The sequence below is a fragment of the Tenrec ecaudatus genome, chromosome 9, assembly GCF_050624435.1.
Source record: "Tenrec ecaudatus isolate mTenEca1 chromosome 9, mTenEca1.hap1, whole genome shotgun sequence".
NCBI lineage: Eukaryota > Metazoa > Chordata > Mammalia > Afrosoricida > Tenrecidae > Tenrec > Tenrec ecaudatus.
This window is the reverse complement of record NC_134538.1, coordinates 142,838,660-142,863,181: the sequence shown is the minus strand read 5'-3', so window position 1 is coordinate 142,863,181 and position 24,522 is coordinate 142,838,660. Positions and strand designations below refer to the sequence as shown.

The following is a 24,522-nucleotide window of genomic DNA, read 5'->3' as shown; positions in this document are numbered from 1 at the left end:
TCAGTGTCCAACTTTCACACACATGTGAGGCAATTGACCATAGCATGGCTGGCGTCAGGTGCACCTTAGTCTTCAAAGTAACACCCTTGCTTTTCAAGGATGCTTGTAAAGAAGGCTTATGCAGCAGATTTACCCAGTGTAACGTGTCCTTTACTCTCTTCGCTGCTGCTTCTGTGAGCATTGATTATAGAGCCAAGCAAGACAAAACCCCTTGACCTTGGGTATACTCCACTTAAGTTTACAGAACATTTCAGAGTAGACTTGACCCATTGAAAAGTAATGACAGAAAACCAGGTGAACTGTATGAGGACACCAAGAAGATCCCACAGAAAGAAAGCAAAAGGCCATGAAAAAGATTAGAAAAAAGATAAAAAGTAGAGGACAGAAAAGACTCTGAAGCTTGCTGTCGAATGTAGAGTAGCTAAAGCAACTGGTTGAAATGATGAAGTCAAGGAGCCGAAAAGAGCATTTCAAAGGGCGGCTCAGAAGACGAAGTAATGAAATGTGCAAAGAAATAGAGTCAAAGGAAGAACACCCTCGGTGTATCTCAAGCTGAAAAGTATTGAGGAAAAACACAATTCTTGTGAGTTGCAATAACGAAGGATTCTGGGATGGTTAGGATAAGGGTAGGATGTTCTAGCAACACTCTTGGTTAAGGGGGGGATCAATTAGGTCACAGCCTGATGACACCTCCGGAGGGGAGGAGGGGGTTGGCCTTTTCTGTGAGAGAAAGAAACGAGCAAAGTCAATTCTCTTTGGTTTTTCACCTGCTGGAAGTGGAGCTGTGTCTGGTTCTTTGATCTGTTGTATTGCCTGCTGATTTGTCTGCAGACTACTGACGGTGGATCCATTCAGCTGACTTTGGATTCATTTACCTGTGCATTCACTAGCCTTTGCCCTATTCACTGCCTCTGCTTCATCATCCTGCTTCCTGTTCATCAGCTACATAAGTCAGGAGATGCCTAACTTGAACTTGACAGGGACAGTCCAGGGGCTTCTGCCCTGCTTGCTAAGGGCATAAATAAAGGACCCCTGAAACACAGCGTGAACAAAAGACTGTGAGAACCAGTTTAGTAAGCACCTTAACCTTGAAGCTAGGCCCTAGTGAAAATCCTGATGCAGGCCTGTACTTGGAGATAATCCTGAAACATTCTGAGACATGCTGGCCTGGAGCAGCAGCCGAGATAAAACTGAAAGAAATGATGATTGAGACCCAAGGACAGGCTGAGTAAATGATTAGAAAGTTGCGTGACCGCCTGCAGAGTGGCAATCTCCTCCCATTTGCAAGGGCCAAGTAAAAACTAGCAGCATTTCCCTAGATACATCCCTTCTCAACTCTCTGGGGGAACCCGCTTCGCTCCCAGAGGGAAGTGTATCTTATTTATGGTTAAGGAGCCTTTATCATCTCATGAGAGGGACTGGTTTCATTCTTACTGAAGTGGCTCTGTGCTTTAATAAAACTGGCTTGAATGTGCTTATTTGCAGATGATATGATTTTATACATGGAAAATCCCAAAAGCTTCTCAAGGGGAGTGATGGAAGCGATAGAGGAATATTGCAGAGGGGCAGGATACAAGATCAATAAACAGAAGTCTATCAGACTGCTATAAACATTGGACAAGACCATGGAAGAGGGAATCAAAAAGGTAGCACCCTTCACAATAGCCAAGCACAAATCGAAATATCTAGGAATATACCTGATTAAAAAAACCAAAAGATTTGTGTGAGGATAATTGCAGAAAACTATTATAAGAAACCAAGAGTGGGAAAGTATGGATGTGCTTTATACAATTGATGTATGTATATGTATGGATTGTGATAAGAGTTGTATGAGCCCCTAATAAAACGTTTAAAAAAAAAGAAACCAAGAGTGACCTCAACAAATGGAAGAATATCCCATGCTCATGGATCAGAGACTCCATATAGTAAAGATGCCATTTTTGCTCAAGACACTATATGTTTACAGCTCTCCCAATACAAATACCATCATCTTTCTTCAAAAATTGGAAAAGCTGATTACCAAATTCATATGGAGAGGGCAAGAGCCCAGAATTAGCAGAGAACTCCTCAAGAAGAAGGACACAGTGGGAGGGCTTCCTTTACCTGACTTCATCACCTATTATACAGCCACGGCTGTCAAAACCGTGTGTGGTACTGGTACAATGACACATACTTAGACCAATGGAAAAGAAATGAAAACCCAGAAATAAAATCATCAGTGTACAGACAACTGATCTTTGATAAGCCCCCTTAACCCCCCCAAAAATTGAACGGGAAGTAGATGCTCTCCTCAACAAGTGGTCCTGGAAAAAAATAGGTATCTACCTGCAGAAAAATGAAGCAAGACCCTTACCTCACTCCATGCACAAGAATAAACTCAAGGTGGATCACAGACCTGGAGGTAAAAACCCAAACTATTAGGGCCACCAATAAAGGAATTGGGACAAACCTGAGAACTTTGGCCCAGAGAATACACAGGCTATCAGAAGCAGGGAAGGACACAAATACAGAGGAGGCACCAATTGACGATTGGGATATGTTGAAGCTAAAACACCTGTGTACATCAAAATAATTCACCAAGAGAATACAAGAGAGCCCACGGACTGGGAAAACATCTTTAGCAATGATACATCCAACAAGACCTTTTACCAAAATCTACAATACTCTGCCAGCTTCCAAAAGGAAAAAAAACCAATTGCGCACTGAGGAGGTGGGCAAAGGACCTGAAGAGAAGTTTCACAGGGGCAGAAATCTGAATGGTTAATAAACATATGACAAAATGTTCCTGACAATTAGCCATAAGAGAAATGCAAATAAAAACTATGAAATACCACCACCTAACACCCTCAAAGACAGCCCAATTCAAAAAATCAGAAAGTAACAAGTGTTGGAGGGACTGTCATGAGATAGGAGCTCTCATTCACTGCTGGTGTACCTGGAGGTCTGTACAGCCATCATGAAAATCAATGTGGTGATATTTAAAACAGATGGGACTCGAGCTACCATTCAACTCAGCAATTCCTCTACTGGGCATATACCCAGAAGAGGCAAGAAACAAACCATAGCCAGACATCTGTGCTCCAATATTCATCGCAGCACAGTTCACAATTGCAAGGAGCTGGAAACAACCCAGATTCCCATCAACTGACAAATGGATTAAAAAACTGTGGTACATACATACAATGGAATACTACGCATCCCTAAAAAGCAGTGATGAACGTATGAAGCACATCGCCACATGGGAAGAACTGGAGGAAATTATGCTAAGCAAAGTAATCCAAGCACAAAAGGACAAGTACAGCATGAGACCGCTCAGGTAAGCTTAAAAGTGCAGAAGGAGCATAGGGAAGAAGCTACTGTATACAAACATTCCTAGGGTGAGGTCCAGGTACTATGGCAGGGGCCAGACCCAATACAGGGATACAAAAGGCAGTCAACTAAAAAGGAGGGGGAAAGAAAGAGAGAGAGAGAGAGAGAGAGAGAGAGAGAGAGAGAGAGAGAGAGAGAGAGAGAGAGAGAGAGAGAGAGAGAGAGAAAGAAGGAAGACATGGGTAGCAGGGGAACAGGGCACTAATCCACCCAAGGGGAAGGTTTTGTTTATATCTCCACAGGAGAGGGAGAGAGGGACCAGACTTCAACCTGGTGCACCAAGATGTCAATGCAACACACTGATATGAAGCAGGGAACCAATAGAGAGGTCTGCGGGGTTGGCCCCAATCCAAACTACGTGGACACCTCCACCCCCAGAAGAATGCTCTTCAGAAGACAGCACTGAAGCTGCAGCTCAGGGAGAGGGGTACATCTGACCAAAGCACACAGTAGCAAGCAAAGAGGGAAGGAGGGACAGTGGAACACATCCTGGCCCACAAAGCCATAAGGATGATATTCCTCTTCAGAGCAGCCAATGCATGGAGAGGACCATAGGGCTGGCCCCACCACAAGACATAAGATTCCTCACTGACCCATAACACTAAGGGGGACAACACTGGAGACACAGTATGGGAAATGTGCCTGATCTACCCCATTACGCTGGGGCAAAACACTAAGAGCGTGAAACAGAGTAGCAAGGGGAGCAGAGCAATGAAGTCCCCAGGGAATATCAAAATAGACTTTGGGGCTAGGGCATGGCATCCCATCAGACTCAACTGAAAAACACTCATAAAGGTCAACAAACAAACTATATGCTTTTCTTATTTTTGTTGTTGATTTTTACTGTTCTGTGTTGCTTTTGTGCTTATTATTGTCTCTGCATGTCTATCTAAATAAGGTAGGTGGGATAAATAAGATAGGCTGGAGGAGAAAAGGAGACTGATGGTTTGTGGGGGACACAGAGAAGGGAGGCAGCGGGGAAAAGAAGGAAGGAGTCAACAAACCCAGGGACAAGGGAACAACAAGTAATCTAACATCAATTATCAAGGAGGGTATAGGATGCATGGAGGGGCTTGATCCAGGGCAATGTAGCTGAGAGGAATTACTGAAACGTGAATGAAGGCCGAACTTGATAGTGGGACAAGAGGAAAGTAAAAGAAAACTGAGGAAAAAACTAGGAGGCAAAGGACATTTATAGAGGTCTAAATACAGGCATGTACATATGTAAATATATTTTTAAAAATGACAGGGAAATAGATCTGTGTACATATATTTATATGTTAAGTATTAAGGTAGTGGACAGACAAGTCCTCTACTCAAGTACTCCCTCAACGCAAGAACACTCTGTTCTAATAACCTGGCATTCTGTGATGCTCATCTTCTTGACATGATCACTGGAGACAAAATGGGTGCCTAAGCAAATGTGGTGAAGAAAGCTGATGGTGCCTGGCTATCAAAAGATATAGCATCTGAGGTCTTAAAGACTTGAAGATAAATAAGTGGCCATCTAGCTGAGAAGCAACAAAACCCACATGGATGAAGTACACCAGACTGTGTGATCATGAGGTGTCGATGGGATCAGCTATCAGGCATCAAAGACCCAGAACAAATCCTATCGATGTGAATGAGGGTGTGAGTGGAGTGGAGACCCAAAGCCCATCTGTAGAGAATTGGACATCCCCTTACAGAAGGGTCACAAGGACGAGACAAGCCAGTCAGGGTGCATTATAGCATCAAGGAAACAGCACTTTCCTCTAGCTCTTGAATGCTTCCAAGGGCTCAAGTAGAAAGAAAATATTTTGAAATTGATGATGGCAACATATGTACAAATGTGTTTGGTGCAATGGATGTATGGATTTTGATAAGAGCTGTACATGTCCCCCAATAAAATGATTTAAAAACAATTTCGTGGTTTAACTTTTGGCAGTGGTGTGTGTGTCTGTGAGTGTTGTTTATCTCTGGACACTAGCAAACCATATGGGTTTGGGCGATCACCGGAAACCGGAATTCACAGAACCAGACTTACCTACTCTTACAACTGTGAAAGCCATTTCTTGATATAAATTTCTTTTATATACAAACACATACAAGCATCACTGGTTTTGTTTCTGTGGAAATCCAACCTAACTGTTTCTATGGACAAAATATTGAATGATGCAGAGAGCATTGCAAGAAGCTGGGACACACAGTTATTGAATCCACACACGCACACACACACTCACAAAACTTGATCAACAATTCAACCAGGTAGTACATGTTTAAGAACCCATGGTACTGAAAGAATTCAAGCGGTACCCAAGGCATTAGGAAAACCGAAGCCTCCAGGAATTGATGGAAACCCAATGGAAATATTTCAACAAGTTGAAGTACTAGAAGCACTCTCTCATCTATGCTAAGACATTTGACTGACAGGAAGAGATCTATTCATATTTATGCCTATTCCAATAAAAGGACACTCAACCAAATGTAGAAATTATTGTACAATATCGTTAACATCACATTGTGTTAGTCTGGGTAGACTACAGAAACAAATCCAGAGACACTCATTTATGTGTGTAAGAAAGAGCTTCATATAACAGAGTAATTGTACATTAAGAAAATATCACAGCCCAGTCCAGATAATATCCTTAAGTCCAATATTAGCTCGTGTCCAATATTAGTCCATAACTTCCTCTTTAGACTCCCGCAGTCATGCAATGATGCTGAATGCAGGCAGATCACAGGCCAGTGAGTGGAAAGTCTTGTGGATCCAGTGGCAGTGGAGCATCTCTGTGTTAGGGTCATTGTGAGGCACTGGGTTTGGGGTTTGGTTTAAGCGAAGGTCTGTGAGAAAGCTCCCAAAGGGTAAGCAAAGAGCAGGTTCTTAAGTGCGACTGTGTTCATTATTGGTAGTTTGGCGTGTTTCCCTCAACCTTCTGGAAAGAGGTCACAGACAGGAACCACGCCATAAATCATATTAACAGAGAGTCCTCCCAATTGCCTCCCTTAAGCGGGATTTTGAGGCGTGTGTATTCACTGCGCATGTGTCACTTTCCCTTTAAGGGTGGGCGGGTTAGACCCGAGAGCCGAGGCCTTGAGGGGGCGGGTCCAAGCGGTTTCCAAGGTGACGGAGCCGCGGCTTCGGCGGTGGATTGAGCGGGTCTGAGCAAGCTTCCCAGAGGGCCGCGCGCCGGCCGCTCGTCGGCGCTGTCATGGCGGGGCTGCTGAAGAAGGTGAGCCGAGTGGAGGTCACCCTTGGCATTGGGCTCTGGGGACGGAGGCGGCCGGGAGCCCCTCTTCCGCGGGCGGTGGCCGGGAGCGCGGGCTCGGGTTGCTCCTCGCGGCGGCGTTCTGCTCTGTCCTCTGGGGTGGCGGGTTTGGGGCCCCGCTGGCCGTGGCAGCTCCGAGCGCGGTGGACCGCCGAGGCCGTCTCGGGGCCGCCGGCCACGCTCCGTGAGCGCGGAGCGGGCGTGGGAACCGTACCGGAGTCACCGCAGGATCCTGTTTTGTTTTTCAACAGACCACTGGCCTGGTGGGATTGGCGGTATGTGAGACCCCCCAAGAGGTAGGTACCTCGTTTCTTCCTTCCGGCGTTCCCAAGAAGACCAGACCCCAACGACCTTGTGAATGCCCTTGGTGTTACCACGGCATCCAGATGTCGGGGGGCGGGGGGCACAGAATTACATCCCTGGTCCGGCCGCGAGACTAGAGTCGTGTCGGTGCCGTTGATCTTACCGCATCTGCCTTGCCAGCACCTCGTTCACAATCCACTTTGCTCGCTGACTTTACCGTGGCGTTTTCCTGCCGTTCTCTTTATTTCTGGGATCGCCCACGGCCACCCTCGGCCGTCCAATCATTTCCACCCCGCGGGGCCAAGTGGAACTGCTCCCCGCGGTTTCGAGGCTGTAAACTCGTATGGAGCATCCAGCCTTCTCTTTCCATTGCTGAGCGACTGTACGGTAACAGTCCAGCAGGCAGTGGTCCACTTAGTGAAGGAGCTCCCAAATCGATGCCTGTGTTTTGCATTCCACACCCTCCCCACTGTTTTTGGCCTGGGTGCCCCAAATGTGTCATATTTGGGCCTACTAAAGGTGTCGCTTTGTCACTTTGCCCCCATTTCTTGCATCAGTGTTTTTTTTCCCATTTAGTGAGTTTCCCCCATCTATTCAGAAATGCCCTCCATTAAAATAAAAACTCCCCTTGATTATTCTTACTCCCTGTGATTACTAATGTAACAGTAATCACATTCTTTAGCTACGTCTGTCCATTTATAAATCACACCAAAGCGTTTTCGGTACTTAATTGTCTCCAGTTTCTCGTCTGTTTCCCCTTGAACATATCCCACTTATGTTTGGGAGAACTTTGGTCAGGGTCACCGTGACGTCCATGTGGTTAAATCTAATGGTCGATTCTCATTGCTCCCCTCAAGTGGCCCAATAGCATCAGTTGACACATTTGACATTCTCTCCATCAAGTACTATTTATTTCATAAACTGCATTTTTGGACATTGCAGTCTATTGTTTTGTTTTTCCTATACACTTTTAACTTCTTTCAGATTATTCTTCATAGCTTCACTTTTCAGTTAACTTTATTTTCACTCATTAACCTTATTAAGGAGCCCTAACGATGCTGTGGATTAGGAATTGGACGGCTAACTTTGAGCCTAGGGCTCAAACCCACCAGCTGCTCTCTGGGAAAAAGATGAGGCTGCCTGCTCCTGTAAAGATTCATATTTTCAGAAACCCTGCATAGTCCTGATATGAATCAGAATCAACTTGATGGTGGTGTGTTAGGTTTTGGAAGATTTTACTGCATCGTTTCTCTGTATAGATCTTGATGACTGTACTCAACTGTAGATGGTTCTAACTACCATTTGTACAATGATGACTCTTAGATTTCCATGTCAAACAATGATTCTCCACTTAGGAAAGGTGTGTATTTAATTGCTTAGTAGACACCTGAGACATACTAGAAGGCTCTTAGAAAAATTGAATTAAAACATAATAGAACTTCTTAACAGAATTTTTGAAGGCCTTTCATGTGTGTGTGTGAGAAATGCTTTTTTAACAAACAGATAAGTCCTAATTTAAATCTTTAATACCTTTTTAATTGTTTCATTAAATATTCTGTGGTTAATGGGTGGAAACTTGTCTGATTTGTCTTCTCAGAGACTAAGAATATTATACACAAAGATCCTTGATGTTCTTGAACACATCCCTAAAAATGCGGCCTATAGAAAGTATACAGAAGAGATTACAAATGAGAAGCTAAATATGGTTAAAATGGTAAGTAGCTAACTTGCATTTGTTCTCTTTAGTTTCTGGTACCCATTGCAAGAAATTCAGTTAAGCTTTTGCATAATCTGCATTTTTTCTTCTTCTCACATTCATGATTCTTCTGTCTTCTCCCTTTTATTCAGCCAATTCCTGTATGTTGAGTGCCTTGTCTGTGCAGGACCTTCTTAAATGCTGTGGGATAAGAATGAGACCAAGTCCCTGCTTTGAAGAGCTTTTCACCCTCTTCCCTTTCATTTTTGTATCATTCTTCTGCTTCTTACCAAACTCACTGCCATCACATGGATGCCCATGATGCATAGCAAACCTGTAGGACAGGGTGGAACCCCCCTGTGGGTGTCTGAGACTAACTGTACAGGACAAGAAAGCCCCTTCTGTCTCCCTTGGAGCAGCTGGTGGGTTAGAACTGCTGATGTTGCAGATCACAGCCCAGCTTGAAATCACTACACCACTAGGGCTCCATACTACCCTCAGAGATATCAACCTTAGTCTCTCTCCTGGAGTTTCAGAGTAGAGAGGAATAAAGCAAAACAAAATATTTTGTGTTGTATTTAAAGAAAACCGAAATAACTATTTTTGAATGAGCTTCATGGCCAAATGAGGAGGAACACTTGGGGTTGTCTTGCTGTTGTGCACCTGTGAGTAGATTCTGAATCATAGTGACCTTACGGGACAGGGTAGAACTGCCCCACAAGGCTTCCAAGACTGTCTTGTTAATGGAAGCAGACTGCTACAGCTTTTATTGAGTGGCCGGTGGTTTTGAATTGCCATTCTTTTGGTAGGAGCAGGGCACTTAACCATTGTGCCACAAGTGCTCCTAATTACTCGTAAAATTTAATTATCCAAAGCCTTATTTAGAAACATATACAACATGCTTGATTACCATACTTTTTGAACTGTCATTAAAATTTCATACTAACTATTATTTCAAGGATATTTTGTAATTATCCAAGGTAGTGTTCATATGCCCTGGAAATACCTGCATGCATAATTGATATAGGCTTCTTACAGTAACAAATGATTTAGCCTCTCCCCCCTCTCCCCCAAGGAAAAACAGAAAGAAAGACGTGTTCTTTGGGATATAGCAAAACTGGAATCTGATCTGGAACTTTTGTTTTTAGCTCAGCAATTCTGGAGAAATTGGCAGATGAAAGGGAACGTGCATATTCCCTTTTATTTTATGATTTCCGTAAGAAAAATGGGCTTTGTGTGTTTACTCATTACAAAGAAGCTTGTTTTTTCCCTTTATAAAGTGACTCTCTTAAATGTTACTCCAGTTGACGTCCTTGTGTGGTGCAACCGTTCCTCCCTCCTCCTGCGGCGTTGGTCCTCCTGCACGCACAAGAAGCCACCACCTCCTAAAGTTCCCGTCTCTCTCTGTCTAGTCCCTGTTGCCAATCTCATCCCATATAGATATTAAAGCTCTTACTGTGTAAAGGGCTTTTTTTTTTACACTAGTGAAACTAAGCAATTGTTTGCTTTTAAGAGGCTTCAGGAGATGGTTTTGAAGATTACTGTAGGGCAGTCGTTTCAGGGATTCTTGGCTGTTCTTCATCTGCCTTCATTCTCAGTGACCTTATTCCCATTCAGTCATCATCCTCTTTGTTCTTTTTAGCCTCACCCTTCTTATTTGCATTCTTGCTATAACCTCAAGCTCCATCTAGCCTGTTCTCATCTAAAAACAAAAAGGAAAAAAAAAAACCAACACCCCCCAAACTGCATCCTTACATTCTTCTTCATTGCCCTGTTTAGTTCTCTCTTTTATTTCCAATGTTTACTACTGTAATTATCTTTCATTACTTGAAAAGTCCATGTCTGACCCAAGCTATTTCAGAACCCTCTCTTAGAATTAGTTACAGGAGTCCTAGTAGTAAGATGAAGTATGCTGGGTTTACAAACAGGCAAATGAATTATTAAAATCCATCCTCTTGCTGTTGCCTTGATTCCCAAACATAGCAACCTTACAAGATAGGGTAGAAGTTCCCCCTAGGGCTTCCAAGCCTCATTCTTTATAGAAGTGACTGTCACATCTCTCTCCAGCACAGTAGCCAGTAGGTTCCAAACCATGACCTTGTTTCCCGCTGAGCGGTAACCACTGTGTTAGAGCTGCTTTAGGAGTCACCTGACAGGTGATGCTCTATGTGTTGGGCTGCTAACAGCAAGATCAGCAGTTTGAATCCACGAGCCTTTCTGCAGGAGAAAGATGAGGCTTTCTGCTCCTATAAAGATTTACCTCCTCAGAAACCCACAGCTGGTAGCTGTACCCTGTCCTGCAGGGTTGCTATGTGTTATAATAAACTCGATGGCAGTATGTTTTGTTTTGTTTTTTGTTCATTCCATTTGAATACCAAAACACCCCACCATGCTAATGCAGATGCATGTCTCGGTAGACAAGAAAGCCCAATTTACCAGGAAATAAATTAGTGTCATAAATGCGCTAGGCACCATATTATACTAATTAGCATTGGTTACTTTCAAAAATATAACATATCAAAAGAAATAGGAAGAACTGATAGAGTTCGATGGACTTCCACAAACCTTCCAGCTCCCTCCTCCTCCAAATCTCTAGTCCTCCTCAGGATTCCTCTTGTGACGGTCGGCACATAGGTTTGTTTGACCTGTTCTTAAACTTCACATACGCTTTGTGTTGCTTCATCTGCTGAATGTAACATGTGAGACTCTTTCATGGTGAGTTACAGTCTAATTGTGCATTGTATTTTGTTACCCATATACCATAATTTGTTGATCCATTCTCTTATAGGGCTGTGTGGATTGTTTCTAATTTGGGCTTATAGTGTTTTGTGTTATTATGAGCATTCTTGAAAGTCATTCGGTTAACCTAGTAGGCATTTCTGTTACACATGTACACCTAGAAGTGCAACTTCGGAGCCATAGGAAATTATTCATAGTCACTGCTAATGCACTGAGTCAGTATAGGACATCCTATGAAAAGTAAAGTGATAAGAAGTGGTATACAGAGATTATTTTTTAATTCTGTGTTTTAGAAAGGCTAAATTAGGCATCATATTTCCTTTGGATAGCTTGTCAATAAACATTTAACACTGATATTGTACATGGCTTAAAGTTAAGACAGAGTAATAACTTAATGGAGGAATGAAATGGAAGTTCACAACATATTTGATATTATTAATATTGATAAAAGACAAATTAAGTGCTATTTTTAAATGAATATTACTATGAAACTTGAAATGTGAAGGTTTGCTTTATTTAAATTTTTAAAAATTTCTTGAACTTATAGGAATCTGATGTTAAAAGATTAGAAGCCCAACTTCAGGGTGGACAAATTGAGGAAGTGATTTTACAGGTAAAGAAAAGAGTTGTATATATTAATGCTGAATAAAATGCTCATTTTATATAGAGGCGCAAACTGACTTTTGAGAAAAGTAACTATTTATATGGAATTGTCAATTAAAAAAAAAGAATAAATACATAAAGAGAAGCCAACACACGCAATATGTTTTCCATGTCAGATAATTCGTCTGTCATTGACGATAGCCTGCATTTATGGAGGCTTCTCTTAGACATTTAGAATTTAATACTCCTTTAATTTAATCATCAAATTCTTGTTAGTCTTATTTTAGTTTAAATTAGCACAATGTTACTTTTATTTTAGTAATTCTATCTTTGTAGATAACTGCTGATTTTCATAGAATCTTGGTATATTTCTAATGGACAAATACAGATACTTGAATCATGAACTTAAACTGTATGTTTATTTTTGGTTGTTTGAACTTTTGACCACATTAACATTCACTGGAACAAAAAGCAACTTATTTGTAAAGTAAATTTGAGAGCTTAAGTGTATGTTATCCCCCAAGTGTTAACACTTACAAATAATTATATTAAATGGTAAAGTTTAAGCCTGATTATGAAAGGAAGGCTTAGTGGGAAAATTATGAATGTTCTAAATTACATTTTGAAAATTATTCTGAACTCTTTGTAAAACTTTTTGTCCTTCTCTTCTTGATTTAGCCACAGAGTATATAAGGGGGAAAATAACCATAAACTCTGTTTTTAAATTTGTTTAGTCTCCATTTTTATTCTTCCCTCTTGCCCCTAAATAGGCAACCGAAATTAATAGGCTCTTTTGAAAAAGACAGTGGCACCATATGTACAAGTTTGCTTGATATAATTGATTTATGGATTGTTATAATATCTGTAAGAGTGTCCCCAATAAAATCACTAAAAAAAACCTAGTAGACTAGGGAAATATTGTTTTGAATAATAATTCCATAATATCTAGCATGTTTTATTTTTATATAAATGCATATACATATATTTTGTACTAATATACAAAAATAACTTACATGCATAAGTTATTAGTTTAAAGTAATCATAATGAACATTTTTCTTGCCTTAGGTTTAGCTAGGTTATCATTGGGCTGGATTTGCACTAACACAGGGTACATGCTAAAACGAGCTCTCTTACATACATTTTTGACAGCAATGTCTTTTTCCTTGTTTACCTTATACAGTTTTAAGAGCTGAATATGCAACAGAGTGACATTTATTAATTTTAAGAGCTGAATATGCAACAGAGTGACGTTTAGTAAGTGAAGCATGATAGGAAAAGAAGCCCTCAAGCTCACTGCCATTGCGTCCATTCTGACTCGTAGTGAGAGTGGAACTGCCTCTCTGGCTTTTCTAGACTACACATCTATATGGAGGTGACAGCCTCATCTTTCTGCCATGTAACGGCTAGTGGGTTTAATCTTCAGACCTTGTTAGCAGCTCAGTGCCCTGCCCACTGCACCACCAGGGCTACTTGAAACATGGTAGACAGCCTAGAAAATAGAACCAAGGGATGTAAGACCAGGAATGGGGGTGAAGTTGTCTGACCTCCCTCTCACTTCACAAGGGGAGAGCGCATTGGCATCATTCGCATGAGGCAGAGGTCAAATACCTTCACCCTCCAACAGTCTTTCCAGTTCTGACAGCACCCATCCCTCCTAGGCATACACAGCTGGATTCTGAAAATGATTGTGTGGCCACACAGAACTCACGATAATGGGGTTTATTAGGGAAGTTAGTAGACCACAATTCAAGATCAGAAATACTCAGAATACAGTTTCTTGGTCAGGACAGTCTCTTATCGATTCCTGCAGGGACAATTCTCTAGTACTTGGCCTTTCAGCCAAATGCCACCCTGGCCTCTGCCTTGCTTGCCCAGTGATAAACAGAGCTCTTTGTGCTGCTGAGAAATGCCCAAAGGGCCTGTCCACTTGCTGTAAGCGTCAGCCTTGAAGGTGCTCAACAATAGCTCCAGGGATCATCATAGGGGAAGTTCAAAGTGCAGGAGTCTCAGGGTTTACAGGATACTCTGCACTCCTGGTTCTTCTTTCTTGATAGCAGTGAGCTTCCCCCTTCCCACTTGCTGAGCTTTAAAAACCCCAGACTCACTGCCATGGAATTGATGCTGACTCATAGCGACCCTAAAGGGCAGAGTAGACCTGCCCCTGTGCATTTCTGAGACTATAACTCTTCACAGGACTAGCAAGCCCCATCTTTCTCCCGAGGAGCGGCTAGTGGTTTCGAACTGCTGATACTGGAGTTAGCAGCCCAACATGTAACCACTGTGCCATCAGGGTTCTTGAGCTGGCTGTTTTGAAACCCAGCTGTCTGGCAATACTGAAGAATCACAAGTTTTTGCAAGCACAATTTAGCCCTGTTAACAATCGCTCACAAAGGAATCAAATAGTCCTCTTGGCATCTTTCTCACCTTCTCTTGTGCAGACCCAAGATGCAGAAGTCATTTTATAGAGAAGAGCCATATTGATTTACTGTATCACAAATACTTAACACCTTTTTTCTTAATAGAAACTTTTGTTATAAAAATACTTCAGTAACATTACAGATGTTTATAAAAATACCTTTGGGATTTTTTGTTTGTTGTTGTTTTCTGTATTTCGTTAAGAGCAATATTTGGATGTAAAATTATTCATTGAAATGTCTTTATATGAGTAAAATTCTTGGTCCATTTGTGAGTTAGGCTTTGGGCTGCTAAGACAGCAGTTCAAACTTATCAACTCCTCCATGGTAGAAAGATGAGGCTTCCTTCTCTGAAAATTTAGAGTCTCAGGATCCTCTCTAAGGTCCCTGTGAGTCAGAATTGACTCAGTGGCTGTGGACTTGTGTTTGGTCAGTACCTACCAAATTTGTGCCTAAAGAGAATAATTTATGGTGAGTGTCACAGCAGTGTTTCAAAATACCAGGTTTAACACACTCATGCTACGTGAGAGCTTCAAAAAGTTTGTGAAAAGTCCATTATCTTTTCATTGCATGTTTCTGTGAACTTTTTGAAGTCTCCTATGTTCGGAAGCGCCCTAGTAACCCAGTGGTTACGTGCTCAGCAGCTCAGCAAAGGACTGGCACTTTGAGCCCAGCAGCACTTGACTGGAAAAGGAAATGAACCCGGCCTCTCAGCGTCGCCGCCTGGGAGAGTCCCCGTGCACGTTTGCTCCTTCCTAGAGGCAGGCCACTGCGCATCAGGTGGACTCGATGCGAAAGGGCAGTTCATATCTGGTCGGTGCTTTGCAGATTGTGAGTCTCGGTCAATTAGTCATGAAATCAGTTTTGTGGGATATGACGAGCTATTTTCAAAATGCATTAGAAAATAAAGGTAGACAGGTAAGATTGTATTTTTTTTAAAAGTGTAGTGTGTATCTGTGGGGAGAGGTTCACTAAAGTCTGAAAACCACTGCCATAGAGGAAGGGAACCTCGAGGTTAATGATGAAATAGGAGATGAATATTCACAGCTCATCAAACTAGGGAGCGCTCTAATTATAGCAGATGGCGCTCAGCTCCTTAGAATGATGGTGTAGCACTGAGAATACGGAATGTTCAGCCTTAGACAGTGAAAGAGCTCATCAGGTATTGCTTACTATGAAAGTAATATCTTCTGGTCGTTAAATTTCCAAATCATCACTATAAGTAGTTCTAGAACAGGATGGTAATATGATCTTTAAAAACATTTCTATTAACAGGCGGAAAAGGAACTAAGTCTGGCAAGGAAAATGATCCAGTGGAAACCGTGGGAGCCTTTAGTGGAAGAGCCCCCTGCCAATCAGTGGAAATGGCCAATATAATCCTCCATGTGTTATTTTACTGTGCTGATGGGGAAAATGGTTTAATAAAATATTCTGTTATATGATTAAAATGTTTCCGTATTATTAACATCTTAAAATCAAGGAAATTGAGGTGAGAAGCCATTTAGGAGACTTATTAAAATTAGTGATTACTTCACAATTATGATAATAGGGACTTGTGAATCAATTTTTAGATGGTAACGCATTCACTCAAATTATTACATAGACGATGCTCTTTAAATGGAGAGCCTGCAGGGACGATTGATGTGTTGCACGGGAAAAGCCCTACGGGTCTTCAGTGCAGAGGCCGGAACCAAAGGCGGAGAGAGCTGTGGTGTTGACGTCAACACCTCACTTACTTTTTAAGTTATCCTAGAAAAGAGAAGCGACCCTGAGTTCCTATTGCACCTGCTAGTGCAGAGACCGCTCCTTGCAGTGAATTAGTGCAAGTCAAAAATACTGAAATGTTGCTAAAATAGTGACAGTGATCGGTGATAAAATTGTAAATTGTGGTTTACCTCCTTGGCTTTGTTCATGTAAAGTAAAATTTAAACACACTGATGGCCAGTTAAATCAACCTGGTGTTTCTGTCCTTCGTAGATGTTGATTACATGCCTCTATGCTCCTGTGTACATGTGGGCAGATGTGTTTTGCTCTCTCATCTAAGAGCAAAATGAGACCGAATGAGAAGAGAACATCTGTTTTCCTCTGTTGCCAGTATTCTCTCTCTAGAGCTGCCCAGGGAATGATCGAGTGACAGGAGAGTTGCTTTGCAGGGGTCCCAGTCCCATGGTTCTAGCACCACCCACTTGATGTTACCCCTCTTTAGCCTATGCATTTCTGTTACTGTGAAAGAAGGGGGCTTTATGATTTATAACTCCTATTACAGTTCTAAATGTTGCCGTGAACATTTACTAATAGTCAATATGAGTTTGAGTGGTACCAACGGTTAATGCACCTTGGTGCTAACTGAAAGGTTGGAGGTTCAAGCCTGCCTAGAAGTGCCTCAGAAGAGAGGCCTGGAGTCCTGCTTTAGAACAAAAGCCATTAACCCCGTAGAGTATAGTTCTATGCAAACGAGCTGGCTCATCACCTGTCGGCACGGATCCGGAAGCAAGTGGCTTACAGCATGCTTGAGCAGGGATGGTTTCAAGGTGAGTCCCTCACCCCCTTTCCGAGGTGCTCTGAGCACAGGAAGACAAGGAGAGCTTGAGTGTTCTCCTCAGGCTTTCATACCCATTTCCTTCAGGTGACGGCTACACTAAGAGTGAGCTCGGTAGAGGAGGTGTAGTGATAGCAGTTATAAAGACAAAAGTACAAATAATGAGTAAGACGGAAAGGACCCCATCAATAATCAAAAAGCCAGGGAAAAAGTTTCTGTCATGGGCAAGTAAGAGATACTTGCACCCAGACCAAATTCAGGTTGAGTCTATAGGGAGGTCAACTCGATTTTTCTGCTACTTTGAATTGGCCAGTAATGGTCTGCTAACCCAGGCGTGGCATTCATCATCACAGAGAACCTGTCAAGATCTACCCTGAACACCAACACTGGCAGGGACGGCATGATACTCAAATTCACACAACCACTATGGCAAAAGGAAAGAAATGAGAGATTTTTACCAATATCTGCAGTTTGAAATTGATTAAACATGCATTCAAGAAGCACAGATGATTCCTGGTGATTGAAATGCAAAACACTGCTGGTTGGAAAAGATGTTAAAAACAACCTCACTGTCAGCCAGTAAGTTCTAGTCATAGTGACCCCACAGGACACGGCAGGCTGCCCCTGTGGGTTTCTGAGGCTCTAAATCTGGTTCTCAACCTGTGGATCACGACCCTTTCACAGGGGTCGCCTAATAATCCTGTATATCAGATACTTAAACTATAATTCATAACTAGCAAAATTACTGTTATGAAGTAGCAACGAAACTAATTTTATGGTTGGGGGTCACTACAACATGAGCTGTATTAAAGGGTCGCGGCATTAGGAAGGTGGAAAACGTGAACAGAAAGCCCCACCTTTCTCCCGCGGAGTGGCTGGTGGGTTTTGAACTGCACACCACCTGAGTTGTCATAACCTGCTCATCAATAGGGTCCCTAGAAGAAGCATTCCGAGAACCAAACTCAACTGCCACGGGGTTGATTCTGAATCCCAGTGACCGTAGCACAGGCTCGAACTGAATTTCCAAGGCAGTAACAGTTTCCAGGAGTGGAAAGCCGCGTCTGTCTCCTGAGTAGCAGCTGATGGTTTTGAATTGCTGACCTTGTGGTTAGCAGCTCCAGGTGGGAAATTATGCCTTGGTGACAGAAATGACAACAGAGATTGCATCAGAATTTTACAAAGCCAATGACATTTACTGAAAATAAGTTTCAACAACATAAAGTGCCTAAACTCGTAGACCTTGCCACGTGGGATGCACAAGCATCCAATCAACTGTACCTGTGGAAAGAGATCATGGAGAAACTGTTGGATAGGGTTCTCTAGAGAGACAAAACCAGATTGCTAGCAATTATATATAAATATATTTATAATGATAGATATATAACAAGAAATGAACCATTAAATTATATACAGATAGATAATATAAGAAATTAACAGTTAAATTATAAAGCAGTGAGACACTAGCAGTTCTTTAAGTCTTGAGAGCCACCAGTCGCCAGTCCCGTTCTGTAGAGAGAGCTGGGCTTTACCCAGGCAGCAAACAGCAAGGCAGGTCACCAACTGTCGGTCCCCAGCTCTAGAGACGAACATTCCAATCGTGTGGGCTTAAAGGGACCTTAACTTACAGCGACACAGTCCACAGGTGTACCCCTTTAAATTGAGGCACAGAACAAGAAAGGCAGCCGCACACAGGAACGATGATTAAAGAACGAGAGACAGGCAAGGCGAGGCTCACCGAGCCATTTATCCCAATGGCCTTCAATTAATCCTACTTGTGTTGATCGGCCAGGCTGGCACAATAAACTATCGCATATCCAATACCATCTTTGTAACTCCCACCCAATGACTGGATGGGATGCAAGCAAACCGCATGTGTAGGACTAAGAGGGGATTGGGCATAGTTTTGTCACGGTGGTTATCAATATTAGTGAATACAATTAATAGATATATAATAATATCTTTACATGAATGCTAAAGCAGCACAATGCTTATTAACTTACTAGGCCACCGGTCCCATGAATATGCTACGGGACTCATGCATTTAGTGTACCATGCATTGTTAATAATGAATTTTTAAAGTAATCCTTAGGTTTACCACAGCAATTGTTACTCATTTTTGTAAAACATTTGTAAAGGTACACATTTCTGAAACATAGCTATTTTATGACAGAATACTGCATCTTACTCTATAATGGAGGAGTTTGATTCCTTTTCTTCAGTGTAACATAAGCCCACAATCTTGTGTCTGCAATTCCAGTTTTCAGAACTCTTTTAAAAAGACGATTTAAGAATATTTCATTTGGAAGCCAAACCTGACCAAAACTGGTGTGAGATTATTTATGGTCTTTCTCCCACGTGAGTGTGAGTCTGAAGACCGTTGATCCTGTTCCACTTCCCAGCTCCTCGGAAGGTGTGGTGTGGTGTAATGTGAAGTAATGCCCCTGCTACCGTTCTAAAATCTGAGGATTCCTGAATTCCAAGCATGCTGGTTTCAGCCAAGGGACCATGGCTTTGTATTTCTAGTCTTTTCACAAGCTTACAAAAAGTTATGATTCAAATTTACACTAATTTCAGAAGGCATAATATTCTGGTCCTTAGTTTTCTAAAGTGCTTTACTGATTAATTTTTCTAATGCATTATTTATGTAAAAATACATTTCATTCTGAAGTTAACAGCAAACTGATCGGCCTGATTTCATGAAGCCACCAGGTGGCAGTATTTGTAAAAAGATTTACAACACGCTTATGTAATCCTGCGATTAAATAAACGTAGGCGTTTCATGAGACAATTCAATTTAGGGAATACATTCTGAAAAAATACATATGTCATGAAATGTAAACAATGTAAATTCTTTTGTAAAATTACTTCGCTCTTTTCCTATTGTTTTATTGATGCTTGCACTACATGTCTTTTGTGTGACTGAAAACAACAACACCCTATGTATATGTGTGCATGTGCCCATGGGTGTGTATGATTTTTATATGGCGGTGACTTTTCCAAAGGGCACAGACTGCCCAAAACACAAACCAGACTCTGCTGTGCAGGGGATTCCATCTCATGGCGACCCTGTAGGCCAGAATAGAACAGCTCCTGTAGGGTCTGACCCTGTACATCTTTGCACTAGCTGACAGCTTCATCCTTCTCCGGCACAGACCACCCAGGAAGCCGATTAAAGGAGGCTCCTATTATAAGGTGGGATTGTATAAGCTCCCTCTGTAGACAAGTTTAAAATATGAACATGTAGTGCTATCAGGCCTCCTATTAACACTGAAGTCCTTGACGTTCTGCACCTCCAGTCCGTCTTCCCTACACCTGCCCTTCTTAGGCCACAGCCTGCCATGTTCATACTATCCCTCACAGAAGACACCAATGATGAATTTCATTCCGCCTGCATGTTTTAAAAATATTGAAAGGGAGACTCAGAAAGTTAAGTGTTAAAAGCAATGGGATTCTCATGACGAGTAAAACATAGGGCACGGTGTCATTTTGAAGATGGAGAAGGAAGAGTTGAGGGAGCTTTCCTTCACATGTAGCACATCTGATCTACATATGAAAGGTCAACATCAGAGGTGGTCTACCTACAGGCCTTTTGGGGCCAGTTAGTCCAGTCTTCTCGAATGACTAGAAGTAATGAAATGGCATTTAATTAATTTTATTTTATTGTCACCGGCAGAAAAATTGATTGACCAGAAAAAAATAAGACAATCTCATGAGTCCCGGCTCTCATAGGCTTCACTGTAGATGCAAACGCTAGCCTTGGCTGTACTATGTATCAGTTAAGCACTGGGCTGTTAACCACAAGGTCGGGGGTTCAAACCAACCCACTAACTGTTCTCAGGGAGAAAGATGAGGGCCTCTGCTCCCCCAAAATTGACAGGGGAAACTGTGGATGAGATTTTTCTGTCTTAAAGACGCTATGAGAGCATGATTATGAGATAACTGACTTAAGACGGTCCTCCACAAGGATCATTGGTGAGGATCTTTCCCCAATGTTTACAGTCTCTTCTAAAAGTTTCTCACAGAGTTTACCTTCTTAGGGCTCAGGTCTGCTGCCCTGGTCCTGCACAGGGAATACTCCGGTAGCTCGTGTCCCCTCCTTCTGGCTCACAGGACTCTAAGAGCTAAATTCTAAATTTAACAACATCAATCGCACCTAACCACTGTACACACTCGTCCTGCCTGTCACCTCACAGTTACGATTTCTCGGATTCTGATTCCTAATATCTATAAGCAAGCAATTGCAGGAGTTATTTGGCTTGGAGAAAAGCTGGATGGAAGAATTTTCAGCATCCTCACTCTGCGGCTCAGAGCCCTTTTGCCCCGCCCATCGCCCCGCCTCCCCCGCTCACTGGCCCAGCCCCTCTTGCTGCCTGACCACCCCTCCTCCTCGTTCTGTTGCCCCTCCCACGCGTGCGACGTAGCCCCGCCCCCACGCCGCCGATCCCTTCCCGGCGCAGGCACAGCCTCTTCCCTAGGGGGCGGTGCCCCGGCTGGGGGAGGCGGTTCCAGGGTCGTTGCTAAGATACGGCCGGCAACAGAGACGTGGGTACCCACCCAGCTTCGCCCGAGCTAGAGGGACGGTTTCGGCGCGGTAGCTCTCGTCGTCAGGTAGGAGGAGAGATTCTGAGTCCGCTGAGCCGGTGGTTCTGGACCCCGAGGAGCACGAGTGGATCTGATCCCGCCCGGGCTCTGGGGCCGCTGGCGCGGTCGGGAATGGTCCTCCTGCGCTTGACCTAGTGTGCTGGTGTCCCAGCTCTCCAGGCTCCATTTCTCGACCCGCCGCTGGCGCTGGACAGCACCTGCACCCCGAGGCTGAAGAAGGTGTGTGCCGGCCAGCGCCGTCCCTGGGAGGCGTTTAGCTACTGTGGTGACTCTCCGGCCTTACTACACGGAAGGGCTCGGGATTTTGCTCAGCCCGCCGTCTTGGTCGCGAGAAAGCCCCACCATTTGTTAGAAGGCAAGGCTGGATCCCTACTTAAACTGCACAGGTGTTTCTTTCCATAGCTAGAAGTGAAGTCATACATTATATGTGAGAAGGAGGGCGCTTTTTGGCATCCAATCATAACGGAAACGGCATTTTTTCCCTTTTTGAAACATTTTTAAGGTTAAAAACAACGCACAACTGAGTAGGTAATACATATACGTGTAAATTATTTTTTAAAGTTCAAACGATTAAAATAATGAACAGTGAAACCTTCCTCACTCATACCAATCCCCTGCCCACCCTCTGTCCCCCTGCCCCTGTCTCCCAGCCCACCGCAGTCCCAGCCCCAGTCCCGCAGTTCAACTTCTCAGAGGCGTTCTTGCAGCTGTAAGTACGAATATGTAGTTGTAGCCCTAACAGTGTTAACACCGTGCTTTGTTTTTTCTACTCAACAATGTTGTATATGTTGTCGCTAATATTCTATCAAGATTCACAGATCTGCCGCATTGTGTGTAGTGTGTGTGTGCGTTTAGGTTTCATTGTGAGAAGGTGTTTCTAAGCATATCCTAAAATTCGGGGGGGAAAAAAACTCATAAGCAAAAAGGTCAGTACGTTTCATCACCTAAAAAGAAAAAGCTTTATAGCTACATCATGCTAAAGTCGCACACTGGGAAATACTTGTACACACAATAAAGAGGTAATTAATTATTAAGATTCACATAAAACAAGATCAAGGTGTAAGGTAGTAAGCAAGGCATTTGTTCTTGGGGTTATCTCATGGTACTTATTTTTTTGGAAGAAAATTTGATGGAAATGAGCAATTAGTGTAAATACAGAAACAAAAGGTGTTTTAGCCCAGCTCTGGCATCGGGAAACTTTTAGCCATCTATGTTGTTGCGGTGTGATTGAGCTGGTTCAACCTGTGGCAATTCACACGGCACGGGTTCCTGATTATTCTTGTGTTGAATGCCACTGCTGCAGCCCTGTTGCACTGTCAGCCCATCTTGTTGAAGACTATGTTAGACCGGGTTCTCTAGTGAAACAAAACCAGGACACTAATAATTATAGATATATATTTATATAAGTAGATAACATAAGAAATAAACAGTTAATCTATAAAGCAGTACAAATGGCTCAGTGCAGTTCACTTCCGTGAGACAGCTAATACACTGGCAGTCCCTGAAGTCTTGAGGGCCGCCTGGTAGTCCTCTGTAGAGCAATTCAGGCTAACCAGCCACAGGCAGCAAACAGCAAGGCAGGTAGGTGACAGGGTTCGACAGTCCCCAGCTCGAGACGTATATTGCAGTAGCATAGAGAAGCAGGTCTGGAAGGAACCTCAAATTACAGCGACACAGTCCGTGGGGTAGGTGTCCCACAGGTAGTGTAGCTTGCAAACTGAGGCAGAGAACAAGAAGGCAGCTGCACACTGGTCCGATGATCAAAGAGCAAGAGATAAGAAAGGTGAGGCTTGCCGAGCCATTTATCTCTCTGCCCTTCAATTAATTAATACCACATGTGTTCATTGGCCATGTTGGCACAAGAAACCTACCTATCACAAAGACCTTCATTTTTTTTGCTGCCCCTCTGCTTTACCAAGCATGATATACCTTTCCAGGGATGGATCACTCCTGGCAACATGCCCACAGTCCATGAGATGAAGTCTCACTATCCCTTCCTCTAAGAAGGCTGTCCTTCTTCCAAGAGAGACTCCTTTGTTCTTTTGGCAGCCCTTGATACCTTCAGTATTTTTCTCCAGCCCATAATTCAATTGCATGGATTCTTCTTTGGTTTTTCTTCAACGTTCAACTTTCACATGCATATGAAATAGCTGAAAGTATCCTAGCTTGGATCAGGCACCCCTTAATTCTCAAAGTAATATATTTTCTCTTCAACACTTTAGAGTAGGGGTGTCAAACTGGCGGCCCCCAAGATAACTTTTTGTGTCCCATGATGCTCTGAAATAAAATGAAAATAGAAAAAAAAATGTTATGAAGAAAATAGCGCTTAGGGGAGATGAAGGCAATACCATACACCCAATTCCCTCATTACATTTTAATTTAGAGCATCGTGGGCCACAAAAAATTACCTCGGGGGCTGCATGTGGCCCGCGGGCCCTCACTGTGACACACCAGCTTTAGAGGGAAGCCCTATGCAGCAGGTTTAACCAATACAATGAGTCATTTGATGTCTTGACTGCTGCTTCCACGAGCATTGATTGTGGATCCAAGAAAGATGCAGTCCCTGACAACTTCAATCTTTTCTCTGTTTATCAGGTTACCTATTCATCCAGTTGTAAGGATTTTGGTTTTCTTTATGTTGCGTTGAAATCCATTTTGAAGGTTTCAATCATTGATCTTCATTAGCAAGTGCTTCAAGTCCTCCTCACTTTCAGAAAGCAAGGTTATCATCTGCGTATCTCAGGTTGTCAGTCAGCCTCCCTCCCATCTTGATGCTCCATCCATAGTGACCATTTTCAGGCCTTAGTACACTAAGGACTTTCAAGTTTCACCTGCCTCCTTCTCCCTCCCAACCCCAACTCTCTCATTGTGTCCAGGTGTCTACAATCTTTGCTGTGCTTCTTATAGACTTACTAACAATTAAAATGTGCATGCCCTTTGACTGATGCCTTCTAATTCTGGTAATATATAGTTACCAGTATAGTTAATGCACATGTAAGAAGATGGAG

At 42.8% G+C, this 24,522-nt stretch overlaps 2 protein-coding genes across 3 annotated transcripts in view; both read left to right on the top strand.

The window, feature by feature from the left end:
- Window positions 1–6,471: 6,471 nt before the first annotated feature.
- NDUFA5 (NADH:ubiquinone oxidoreductase subunit A5) lies at window positions 6,472–15,821 on the top strand. The gene is made up of 5 exons (XM_075558618.1): window positions 6,472–6,581; window positions 6,869–6,913; window positions 8,518–8,634; window positions 11,903–11,968; window positions 15,649–15,821. The coding sequence occupies exons 1-5, from the start codon at window positions 6,561–6,563 to the stop codon at window positions 15,748–15,750; spliced, it is 351 nt and encodes a 116-aa protein (XP_075414733.1). The 5' UTR covers window positions 6,472–6,560; the 3' UTR covers window positions 15,751–15,821.
- A 5,560-nt stretch (window positions 15,822–21,381) lies between these two features.
- Window positions 21,382–24,522, top strand: part of IQUB (IQ motif and ubiquitin domain containing) — a 66,681-nt gene continuing 63,540 nt past the window's right edge. For both annotated transcript variants that reach the window (XM_075558616.1, XM_075558615.1), the window contains exon 1: window positions 21,382–21,520. The gene's annotated coding sequence lies outside the window, so the exon portion shown is untranslated. The remainder of the gene's footprint in view (window positions 21,521–24,522) is intronic.